Source organism: Podarcis tiliguerta, assembly GCF_965153285.1.
Source record: "Podarcis tiliguerta genome assembly, chromosome: 7".
NCBI lineage: Eukaryota > Metazoa > Chordata > Lepidosauria > Squamata > Lacertidae > Podarcis > Podarcis tiliguerta.
Genome location: NC_139540.1, coordinates 32,724,765 through 32,736,479, shown reverse-complemented (window position 1 = coordinate 32,736,479; position 11,715 = coordinate 32,724,765). Strand labels below are relative to the sequence as shown.

Below are 11,715 nucleotides of genomic sequence, written 5' to 3'. Positions count from 1 at the left end.
TGCACACCTGGACTAGTCCCCATCAAGCTTTCCCCAAACCAACACTACATGTATTCAACTGAGTTTGAAATGATACGGAACCATTACCACCATGTTACCTGCTAGCTTTTATGCATCTTTGTACAACCCTATATTCAGGGCCAGCCCACCTGTGAGGCAAGGTGAGGCAAGCCTCTCAAGCAGCAGGATCCACAGAGCCAGCAGATCTGGCCTCCAAGGACTACACTGTCTATTGCCTCTGCCACAGTAGTAGCAACAGCTGCAACATGCTTCTTAGAGGTCAGATTTGCCACCTCCTTGGCAGCCCCCACAATGCCGCCTCTACAGCAGTTTCTTGGTGAAAAGGAAGCACTGCTGGTCTCCATCTACCCTTCTTCCTGTTGCATATCTTCACAACCCACTTTGGCACCCACCTTGTGCTTCGTGTCAGGTGTCAAAATGTATTGGGCCAGCCCTGTCTAGTATGCAGTGTGTACTTTACCCCCTCAAATGCTTAACATTCTTTAAAAGTGGCGTGCTTAAATATTTATTTAAAGAATTTATTACCTCAATCGAAGAGATATACAACAATTTTTAAAAGAAAAAATCACCACAAATAAAAATAATTTACAATAGTTCTGCTGTTCCACAAAATAAGACTGTAGACATGCCATTATTTAGACAGGAAGGCCTGTATAATTAAGAAATTCTAGTTAAGAAAACACACAATAATTTATATGTGAATAATTGCACTTTATTCATTTTGCTGAAAAACAGAATTAAGTAACTTGGTCAAATTTTATGAATTTACTCTCGCTATGCTGAAGTACTCAAAATATCTTTTGCCAAGAAAAAAAATATTGTGTTGACAATTTGGTGCTTCTTTAGAGGGAGGGCACAAGAACATCAGCCTCACACTTATTTTTGTGTTTTGTCTATAAACTGCTTTTCCATCTGAAGCTGGGAGACTTTTCACTTGCTGCAAAAGAAGAAGAAAATATTAAATAAGCTGGTATCTGAAAACATTACCATTTAAAACAAAAGTTTTTTGATGCAAGACGTTAAGCAGAAAGTGATTTACAAGCACAACTTTAATCTCAATTTTTTTCTGTTAGTATATTGCATCTTTCAAAGATTATCAATTTGGGAATATGATTTTTTTAAAAAAAACAGTAATCTGAATATATTTTTTAAAGCCCATTAAAACTATTTGAATATTAGTGAGGCATTTAAGTATTTTGACAAGTTATCCTCTATTAAAGTTCCAAAATGCTGTTTTTCTAAATAGCAGGAAGCTTAACATTTACAGTTCAGAGATGTTCTATAACTATTTATGATCCAGTGAATTCTCTTGGGCTTTGTTTTGATGCAGTATGCCCATAACCTAGGACTGAGTTGCCAATGAAGGCAGCGGAGATGAAAAAGTAAAGGCAGCATTTCCCCCATTCCATTGCTGGGGCGAGGATGCCTTTGTAAGCACCCTTTTCCTTACTTGGGAGAGGAAGAGTGCTGGGTTTTTTTGTGCACAAACGTGTGTGTGTGTGTGTGTGTATATATATATATATATATATATATATATATATATATATATGAATGACTGCATGTGTGTGTGTGTTTGAAACAGAGTGCAGTGTGCCAGCATGTGCGGTGAGGATGTGTGTGAATGCTGGGGAGCGGGGAAGTGTGCTTGTGCCATCTGTATGGGTGGAGTGTGTATGTGTGCATGTGAGAAAACACTGAGCACACCCACTACTGGCATATATCCCTCAGGAAGGTGACTGACAGTCATTGTAACCCTTGGGCTGAATACAGTTAGCCACCCCTGATTTAAATAAATAAAATATGTGTGTCCGCAGTGTAGAACTATTCAAAAGGCTCTGTGCAGATCTGGGTCTCTGAATTCAAGCAAAAAAAAAATAAATCATTTGGGAACAAAGAATTGTTGCATTAAAAACGCCTTATTGGCATGATGGACAGCTATAGTATACAGTGGTACCTCTGGTTATGTACTTAATTTGTTCCAGAGAAACTGTTCTTAACCTGAGGTACCACTTTAGCTAATGGGGTCTCCTGCTGCTGCTGCTCTGCTGGAGCACGATTTCTGTTCTCACCCTGAAGCAAAGTTCTTAACCCGAAATATTATTTCTGGGTTAGTGGAGTCTGTAACCTGAAGCGTATGTAACCTGAAGCGTCTGTAACCCGAGGTACCACTGTATAAGCATCCAATAGTACATTCTAGATCTACCCTCTGCCCACCCCTGGGCTTAGACACAGAAAAATTCTGGAAAACTGGATCATAAACATGCTGCTGGAATACAACAGATGTGGGTTAAAGACAAAGCCACTTACACACTTTCCCTTCTTTTTCTAGTTTCTTCAAGTGATGGCTGAGGTTAACCTCTGCAGCTCTATGCAAGTGTTCAGGTGTGTCCTAGAGAAAAAATAATTAAAAACGCATGAACCACACGTTTAGGAAGCAGTCTTATATACACTATCTGTGAGGAAGTTCAACTGGGATAAAAAAAAAAAGAGTCTTATTTCTGAGTTGAGATGTATAAGGTTGAACTGTTAAATGGCAACACTATTAAAATGGCATCTTGGTAATTTCATTTCAGTCAGGATTTTAAAAAGTCACACAAGCACACTAATGCCAAGTTAAAGAACAGAACAGAGCAAAATGTTGAACTAATTAAAGCACTCTTGGGGGTTTCCATCTTCTTGACAAACAGATAAAGGAAAGAAGTGGTATGATTGCAGTACCTATTCATATATTTATTAGCAGGGAAATAAAGAACTGCTTAGGCTCACACAAGAAGCTTGTGTTAGCCCAATGTAATTTTTGACATTTATTATTATTATTTAATATATATTCATACTCCGCCTTTTCCCCTGACAAGGCAGCTTCCAGGAAAAAAACAAGAACCGCTAAAAACACAAGAAAAATCCATAATTAAAATACAACAGAATTAAAATTATATACAAATATAAAATATGTTTAAAACATACCAATAATTATAATAAAAACAGCACGACCACAGCCCTTTGATTAAAAGCAGTCAATTCCCAAAGGCCTGTTGAAAGAAATACTTCACCTGCCAACATGGACAGCAAGGAGGGAGCCAGGCTAGCTTCTTTAGGGAGGGAGTTCCAAAGTCTGGGAGCAGCCACTGAGAAGGCCATTTTTTATATCCCTACCAAATGTGCTTGTGAGGGTGGTAAGACCAAGAGATGGGCCTCCCTGTAATGTTTCAAAACCTAGGCAGGTTTGTATGAGAGAATACGGTCTTTCAGATAGCTTGGACCTCAGCTGCGTAGGGCTTTATAGGTCATTTCCAATGTTTTGAATTGTGCCTGGAAACAGACCAGTAGCCAGTGAAGCTGTTGTATCAAGGGAGTCATATGCTGCCTACAACCAGCCCCAGTCAACAATCTGGCTGCAGCTCTTTGACTCCATTGAAGTTCTGAGCACTTTTCAAAGCCAGCCCCACAAAGAGCACGTTAACAGTAATCCAAACAGGATATAGCTAAGGCATGTGTCACTGTGGCCAAATCAGACATATTTTCTCCGAATAACTCCTCCCCACACCAGATTACGAACTGCTATTTAAATATTTCCCTCAGTTTCAGAAGCAGTGAGCGATCAAGCACTGGGGAGATGGGCAGATATAAAGAACCAAACACAAACCTGAAGCCTCCTTGGACTCACAGAATAAATTACACCATTATTTGGATTTGGGCTATTGTCATTATATTTATACTCCAGCTTCCCCCGCAATATCTGGTAATCACATGTATTATTATTATTTTATTTTACAGACTTGTGTGTGTTCATAGTATTAAGCACATGAGTGTGCTTTTGAATTATGGTGCTGGAGGAGACTCTGGAGAGTCCCATGGACTGCAAGAAGATCAAACCTATCCATTCTTAAGGAAATCAGCCCTGAGTGCTCACTGGAAGGACAGATCGTGAAGCTGAGGCTCCAATACTTTGGCCACCTCATGAGAAGAGAAGATTCCCTGGAAAAGACCCTGATGTTGGGAGAGATGGAGGGCACAAGGAGAAGGGGACAACAGAGGACGAGATGGTTGGACAGTGTTCTCGAAGCTACAAACATGAGTCTGACCAAACTGCGGGAGGCAGTGGAAGACAGGAGTGCCTGGCATGCTCTGATCCATGGGGTCACGAAGAGTCGGACACGACTAAACAACAGCAAGTTCATATGCTTTGTATGTGGAAAGTCCAGGTTGAACCCCTGGAATCTCCAGTTAGGATTGAGAAAAAACCCTGCCTGAAGGTCTTGAATACCATTGTTGCTCCGTGTAGACAACCCTGAGCTAGATGGACCAACAATCTTAACTAGAGATGAGGCAGCTTCTGTGTCCCTAATATTTTTGCTGGTGTATCAGCTTAGGAAGCCTTGATCACATAGCAGTAATACCAGCATATTGTACAAACTGCATTTCCATGCTGCATCTTATATGCTTTTGCATATGTGACATATTCTTTATCGTTTAGCATTTTGTATGTTTAAAATGCAAGAGTTTGAAGATCTGCTTTTCCTGAAGAGGGTCTGCCAAAATAATTTTAGTTCTGGGGGGGAAAAGGAAATTGATGAAATTCTTAATGACCCAACGAAAACAAGAAAGTTTAGATACAGGACAGCTTCCAATTTGCCTTGCTACAGTGAACACATACACATGTCACTTTTCCCTTGTCATAGAAACTACGATGTTTGTGAACCATTCATTTTATTGTGACTGCTTCTACTAGCGAAATTAAACATCTTATTCCTAATTCAAAAGTAAGAGTCAGCTAGACAGCTACCTTGTATACCATTTTCACAAGTTCCTCTCTTGTAAAAGCTTTCTCAGCATTCTCTTTCAAGACATTGAGGATTTGCTGTTCCCGTGCATTTCGGTGAGAAATGTACTCTTGAATTTTAGCTCTTGCCCCTTTTATTACTGGGCCATGTCCTGTAAGGGGAAAAAAGGGGTTAATATAGAAAAACTACAACAACAATACACATTTACAATCTCTACTTCTGCTGCAGTATTTGTTATTATGATGTTCAAAGCAAGTAGAATAGGTGTTATGTATGGTTCCAGTATCTTCGATTTTGCTGCATGTCTGCACCAGTAAGTTTAGAGGTATTATTACTTTCTCACCCTAGTAGTTGCATTAGATCACCACAACACTAAAATTTTGAAACAAACAAACAAACAAACAAAAAACAGTTTAAGAGCAAAGCCTTTACGTTAATATTACTATGATTTCCAGTTTAGGTTGGCATCAGACAAAGACGTATTCAGAGCAGACTCACTGAAACCATGCCCATTGATCTCAACAGGCCCACTTCCGAGTTCATCAGATACCACCCCATATCTTTAACATCTCTTCTATAGTCACTTTTAAGAACTGAACTCTGAATACAGTTAGGTCAAATGTGAAGAAAAATGTTGGCCCTCTAGTGGCCAAAGGACTTTTCACAACTCAGACCATTAGTACACACCTACCCTAGGAAATGGTCATGTGCTATCTATGTATGTGGCAATTTGCAAAGAACAGGTATAGCCAATTCCTACCTTAATGGATTTATCAAGTAAAATAAACACTGAGAGACAAAAGAAGAAGCGAGGGGGTAGCAGAGGTATCAGTAGGTTGAGGAATAGTATGTGATTACTTAAATTGCACATATTTTGGCTTAGTTATGTAGTGTGAGGCTTCCTGCAACAGGTGAGTCTCAAGGAGGGACTTAAGGGAAGTGATTGCACAAAGGCATCTTGGGAGGCAGTTCTAGTCATAAGGGGCATCAAAGGAAAAGGACAAAGTAGTTGCAGAGATCAGGAGCAATCTAGACAGCTGAAGGTATCAGGCATCTGGTTGGCCACTAAGAGAACAGGATGCTTGGCCTGATCCAGCAGGCTCTTCTTTCGTTCAGTATGACATTTTGTCATCAGTAGTTTGAGCACTGCAGAGATTCCAAAGGTAGGTATTAGCCAACAAAAAAGTTATCAAAACACACCGAATCAGTCTGTGTCCATGTGTTTCATTCAACAAGGATTCACAGAGAGATGGCACCAGTGGCGTAGCGTGGGGGGTGCAGGGGGGGCCAGCCGCACCGGGCACAACATCTGGGGGTTAGGGTTAGGGGGCGCAAATCCACGGGTTAGGGGGCGCAAATTACTTGCCTTGCCCCGGGTGCTGACAACCCACGCTACGCCACTGGATGGCACCACAGTGCATCTTCTCCTTTTGGCAGTTATATTTTATGTATCCTCTCAATAATTTTCAATAGATTTTAGGAAACTATGGGCGGTATCCAACAAAGTAGTTCTGATAGCACAAGGGTTTCCATTTGCCAAGAGTGTTGGGGAGAAACCCAGAACAAATTTAGGGAATGAGAGGAGAGGGAATGCACAGCTGGAAGCCCTTGTGCTAATGGGACTATTTCACTGCATACTGCCCTAAATGATTGCAATAAGGCCCATAAATCAAGGATGCACTCTGGCAACATACAAGGCTTTTTAAAAAATCAAATGTAGTACAAGTTCAGGCTGCAATTTCAGCTTATTATGAATAGGAAGGCTAAAGCATCACAAAACACATTGTAAACAGGATTCAAGAGACACAGGAGACCTTCTCTATGCTTGCTGTAACCTGCCATGAAAGGACAACAATCAACAGAAGGATCAGAGGGCTCTGGTGATAAAGAGCAAGGCATTAGGGATTTTGAACAGCAGTTCTAGTCATAAGAACTGTACCAGAGGAGGTCAAGAAGTGATGTGTTCTGAATTCAGGTCAAATGTGGAACTAACCAGGGTAAATTAAGTCAGCTTTCACTTCTAGTAGCTTTTCCAACGATTTCATGTAATCATAAAGGTCTTCAAACACTGCTGTTCCTTCTCCTAAAATGCAGTCACCAGAAAATATAGCATTTTCTTCTAGGAGATGTAAAGCCATGTGGTCATCTGTATGTCCAGGGGTATATAATACCCTGCAGATTGACAAAAGAAGATTATTAAACTCATATCTGACCTTTCCACAACAGAGCCCTCAAGGCATCCGACAACAAATACAAATACATATAAAAAGCATGAAACATATGAAGTGTTAAGAATCTGTGGTAGAGTTAAAACCACTTGAATAAGGCAAAGTCCTGTCTAAACATGAATTTTCATTTGTCTGTGGAAGATTAACAGAGACAGGCTTGTGTTCCTGCTAAAGGCACTTGTGATGTCTGTGGGACTTGGAAAAGCAGCCTTCCTGAAGATCCAAGAACCCAGACAGGTTTGGGGCCAATCCAAACCCACAGATACACACAATTTTCCAAAATATATAGTAGATAATACCATAATAAAATACATAATTGCGCCAATATTAAAAATCTTGCACATGAAAGAGAAAATCTTCATACAGTGGTCAATGTGCAGAAGTTAGCAGTTACCTCAGAGTAGCTCCCTCTGTCTTTAAAAGATCTCCATCTCTAAGGTATGTATACTTTTGCTTTCCTTCTCCTATTATTTCTTCAGAGTGTAGGTTACGTGGAAGTTTGCTTATGCAGTACTCAGAAGCTAGTTTTGAAAAGAAATGTGGCATTAAATATGTTTTAGAAGCAGCTTAGTCACACATTATTTAAAATTTCCTGAAAAATCACAGTATCTTAGTTTTTGAACACAAAAATAAAAAAAGCAGCATTACTTTATTTTACATGTTGTAACATTGCTCCCAAAAGTGCATGCTGACATTGTTTTACAGACATTTGTCATATAAATTGCTCTTAAGACATGAATGAAAAGATTCTGGAGTGAAATAAGGATAAAGTGTGCCCTAGCAAATGCTTAAAGGAGGAGAGGCAAATGATTCATAGGACCTGGGCTAACATTAGCACAAGGCAATGGGCTGATCCAGGTATGAAACATGACTGCTTTTGTTTACATGCTTGGGCCAATAACCCAGAGTCCGGTGTGTTTAGGAGACTCTTGCTCTCTTTAATGGAAAGGCAGACTGCTTCATCTCCCGATGGTGCATGTTCTGTAGCTTCCTGCTGAAATCCTGTAACTTTTCATATCACTCAGGCCTCTTCACACTGGGGCTGGTTTTTGCAGGTGTATTCTTTAACACGTCATTGACTCAGTCATAGTGCATCAGTGATGGATTTACACTGGATCAGCCACACATCATTCCAATTTGCTAGTTGTTCTGCAATGCTTCCCTGACACATAATTGCTGTCTGTAGGGGCACTCTTGCACGACAGCACAACAAACACTAGAATAGGATTTTGGCAGGAATCTACAGGATATACACCGATTCCAAGTGAAGCAGTTTGACCACCTCAGAACTTTTGCAGAAGCAAACAGTACTGAAAGCAGGATTGCATACAATTATCCTGGTACCATCATGAACGTAGATCAGGAATGCACAACAGAAAGAGCATCTGGAGAGACCCCAAATGTTCCCCACAGATGGCAATAATGCAGTAATGCTTGGGAACCATTGAAGAACTACTAATGAAATTATGTGTGGACTAATGCACTATGACTTTGTCAATGACATATTGCAAAAAGACACCTGTGAAAAACTCCACCAATCTGGAAGGGCCCTTGCCTTCCATGCACCCACACTGTCTCTTAGTTTTTCTTCTTCTTCTGCAGGTTAGGGGTAATGTTAAAACTAATGGCAACTTGGCGGCCATAACGACCAAGCAATGCCCTGTCAACAAGCTGCCCTATACACTTTACATTTGGGTTGAAAAGAATGGCATACATTTGGTAGTGATGGGTTGACAGATAAAGGATGTAGACGCACACACACTTAGTTGCCCAGGGCAACTTTCTATACCATTATGATGCTAACAAGAGAAACAGTTTTCATGAGTAAGCATGCAAAAAAATGGCTTTGCAAGAGGTCTGGCCAATTTAAAATGCGCAAGTTAAATTTCCTGACTTTATAAGCATAGCAAAGCAGTCTTGTTTTCACTTCATGAGCTGTTTCCCATGAAACGTACTGAAACAATTAACAATAAAACATTAACAATAAACACATACAGTTAAACCTCAGAACTCGAACGACTCCATTGCCCGAATGCCAAAAACCCGGAAGTAAGTGTTCCGGTTTTCAAACAATCCTCGGAATTCGAATGTCCAAAGCGGCTTCCGTTTGAGTGCAAGAAGCTATTGCAACCAATCAGAAGCTGCACCTTGGAACTCAAATGTTTCAGAAGTCGAACGGTCTTCTGGAACAGATTACATTTGAGTTCTGAGGTTTGACTGTATAAAAAAAACAATTACAAATAGCTACATAGACTAATGTACTTTATAATGCAAAAACAGTTACCTTGCTGGTTTTACTTATAGCCTCTGAAGTAAACAATCAACTATGTAGAAGTTAGTTGCCAGCATTCAGTGTTTACCAGCAATAATTTTATTAGACACTGGTATACAAGCCTTCAAATGTTCTTCCTACTTTATCTTTCTGCTATTTAACAGTATTTAATGTCAGATTAAATACAGACAGAATACAGACATTTTAGACAACAACAAAAATAATGAAACTGCTTACTAGTGGGAAAGTTTTTACAAATATCAGATATGCCTCCTGTGTGATCTTGGTGCCAGTGTGTTACTAAGATTTCCTGGATTGAGATGCTGAATTCGTTGAACGCTTGTTTCAAACAGCCAATATATTCAGGGACAGCTGGTTCTCCTGTATCAATAAGGATCCTTCTGTATTAAAGACAGAATCGCACCCCCCCCCAAAAAAGACACCATAACTGGAAAAGTCAAAGCACAATTAATAGAAAAGTAAGGTTGGATCCTAGTACAAAATGTCTGTGACATGGAAAGCAACATTTTCTTACTCCAGAACATCACTGCATCCTTACACAAGTGGGAATCCTGATTCCCTCTTCTCACTTGGCAAGTCTTCTGCCTTTTTCACAACACCTGCAGCTGCTTTACATCTAATGACACCCTTTATCTCAGTCCTCAGCGCATCTTGGCTGCAAGTCCTGAAATACCTGCTCCTTGCCCTGTAGGCCTTTTCTTACCTGGCCTGGGAAGGCAGGGCCCAGACTGACTCCAGCTACCAAAGATGAGGCTGCTGACCAGACTCTTGGGCTGCGATGTTGTTTGGGGTTTTTTGTTGCGGGGTGTGTGTGCGCACGTGCTGTTACTGGTTTTTTTGGTATAGTATCTTTATTTGAGATCTTGTCCTGGTTTATGTGGTAACTCTTCAGTTTGGTGGAATATTTTTTATTGTTTTGTTTGTTTATGACCACTTTTGTTATGTTGCAGTCATGCATTCTTTTCATGTTGAAAGCCACCACCTTGATAATGGTTTGAACAGTGGAAAGGCAGCATACAAATAAAACGATGCCTGTCAGTAATCACTGACTGGCAGCAGCAGCAGAGATCTCATTGTGGATCTTTCCTAATCCTACCTGGAGATGCCTGAGGTTTGAACCTTGGACCTTCTGCAGGCAGTGCATGCGCCATACCAACTGAACTCGTGAAACATGGGGGGCTCACTACATAAATGTGTGTGTGTGTGTATTTATGCGCTCACAAAGGTATGTATGCGTGGCTGGTGCTGTGGTGTAAACAACTGAGCCTCTTGGGCTTGCCGATCAGAAGGTCGGCAGTTCGAATCCCGCAACAGGTGAGCTCCCGTTGTTCTGCCCCAGCTCCTGCCAACCTATCAGTTCAAAAGCACATCAGTGCAAGTAGATAAATAAGTACCGCTGCAGTAGGAAGGTAAACTGTGTTTTTGTGTGGTTTCTGTCACGGTATTCCGTTGCGCCAGAAGCAGTTTGGTCACGCTGGCCACACGACCCAGAAAGCTGTCTGTGGACAAACGCCGGCTCCCTCGGCCTGAAGTGAGATGAGTGCTGCACCCCATAGTTGCCTTTGACTGGACTTAACCGTCCAGGGGTCCTTTACCTTTACCTTTTTACCTTATGTGCTCACACAGACACAAACACACATGTATATGTACAGATACACACACACGCCTACTCTGGTGAGGAAGAATCCCCACCTGTTGAATTTCTGCCTGCCTATGCAGCTATTACGGGCAAAGGAAGCCCTGCCCATGAAACAGTTATCCGAAGCCAGCTCCAAATCGCTACTTTAGCACCAGGGTAAAAGGGAACTATAAGCCACTCTCTTCCGCTGGTCCCTCCTGGGGAGGTCGGCGGGGGCTGCTACGTACCTGGGGCCGGTCCCTACCAGGTAGGTGTTGGTGCCCTGCAAGGTCATCGGCCCCGGGTTGCAGCCCAGCACGCGGACCACCCGCGACGACAGCCTCTCCACCCGCGGCAGCACAGACACCATCTTCGCGGCGGGGCTTCTTCCAGCGGCTGAGCGGCCGAAACGTAGAGATAGGAATTTTCCAGAGGTGCTACCGCTAAAGAAACAGCTTCCTGGTTACCTCTGACACTCCTTCCCACCCGCCTCCCTGGGCAGGAGTGAGAGCTTATAAGAAACCCCTGGGTTTGAGGGTAGATGTGATGGGTGTGTGTGTCTAACGCCCAGAAAGAAAGAAAAAGCAGCTGCATGTTCATGCACTTTCAAAACGCAGGCTTTCTTACGAACCTTGTTTTCCTCCCAAAGCGTTTGAGCGCTTTAGAGATTGCAGCTAATATCGCCATATACTTGGAGAACGGGGAGATGTGGCGGAGATAAAGCGGCTTTTGACAGCCCCTGCAGTGTAGGCCAGCATATATTGTAGGTTAGAG

The 11,715-nt window shown here is 41.7% G+C and overlaps 1 protein-coding gene and 1 long non-coding RNA gene across 5 annotated transcripts; one reads left to right on the top strand and one right to left on the bottom strand.

Annotated features, from left to right (window-relative positions):
- Positions 1 to 711: 711 nt before the first annotated feature.
- On the bottom strand, positions 712 to 11,705 carry LACTB2 (lactamase beta 2). Of its 4 annotated transcripts, none has more exons than XM_083451370.1 (7): positions 11,573 to 11,705; positions 9,540 to 9,703; positions 7,425 to 7,551; positions 6,796 to 6,974; positions 4,805 to 4,953; positions 2,329 to 2,410; positions 712 to 958 (listed from the first exon to the last, which is right to left on the bottom strand). In XM_083451370.1, exons 1-7 carry the CDS (start codon positions 11,626 to 11,628, stop codon positions 915 to 917), a joined length of 801 nt encoding a protein of 266 aa, XP_083307496.1. In that variant the 5' UTR covers positions 11,629 to 11,705; the 3' UTR covers positions 712 to 914. The 4 variants fall into 4 exon arrangements, with proteins under 4 accessions (XP_083307496.1, XP_083307497.1, XP_083307495.1 ...); XM_083451371.1 differs by having other exon boundaries at positions 9,540 to 9,700; positions 11,573 to 11,643; XM_083451369.1 differs by lacking the exon at positions 11,573 to 11,705 and adding an exon at positions 11,190 to 11,353 and having other exon boundaries at positions 9,540 to 9,700.
- Positions 4,236 to 4,576, top strand: LOC310682562. The gene is made up of 2 exons (XR_014513997.1): positions 4,236 to 4,377; positions 4,413 to 4,576. It is a non-coding gene; the product is annotated as an uncharacterized lncRNA (long non-coding RNA).
- Positions 11,706 to 11,715: the final 10 nt, after the last annotated feature.

Coding starts and splice junctions, on each gene's coding strand:
- LACTB2 (XM_083451368.1), bottom strand. CDS start 11,311: ATGGTGTCTGTGCTGCCGCGGGTGGAGAGGCTGTCGTCGCGGGTGGTC. Junction 7,552..9,539: donor TTGTAAAAACTTTCCCACTA/GTAAGCAGTTTC, acceptor TTTCAAAACTAG/CTTCTGAGTACTGCATAAGC. Junction 2,411..4,804: donor TTGTGAAAATGGTATACAAG/GTAGCTGTCTAG, acceptor TTTTTTCTCTAG/GACACACCTGAACACTTGCA.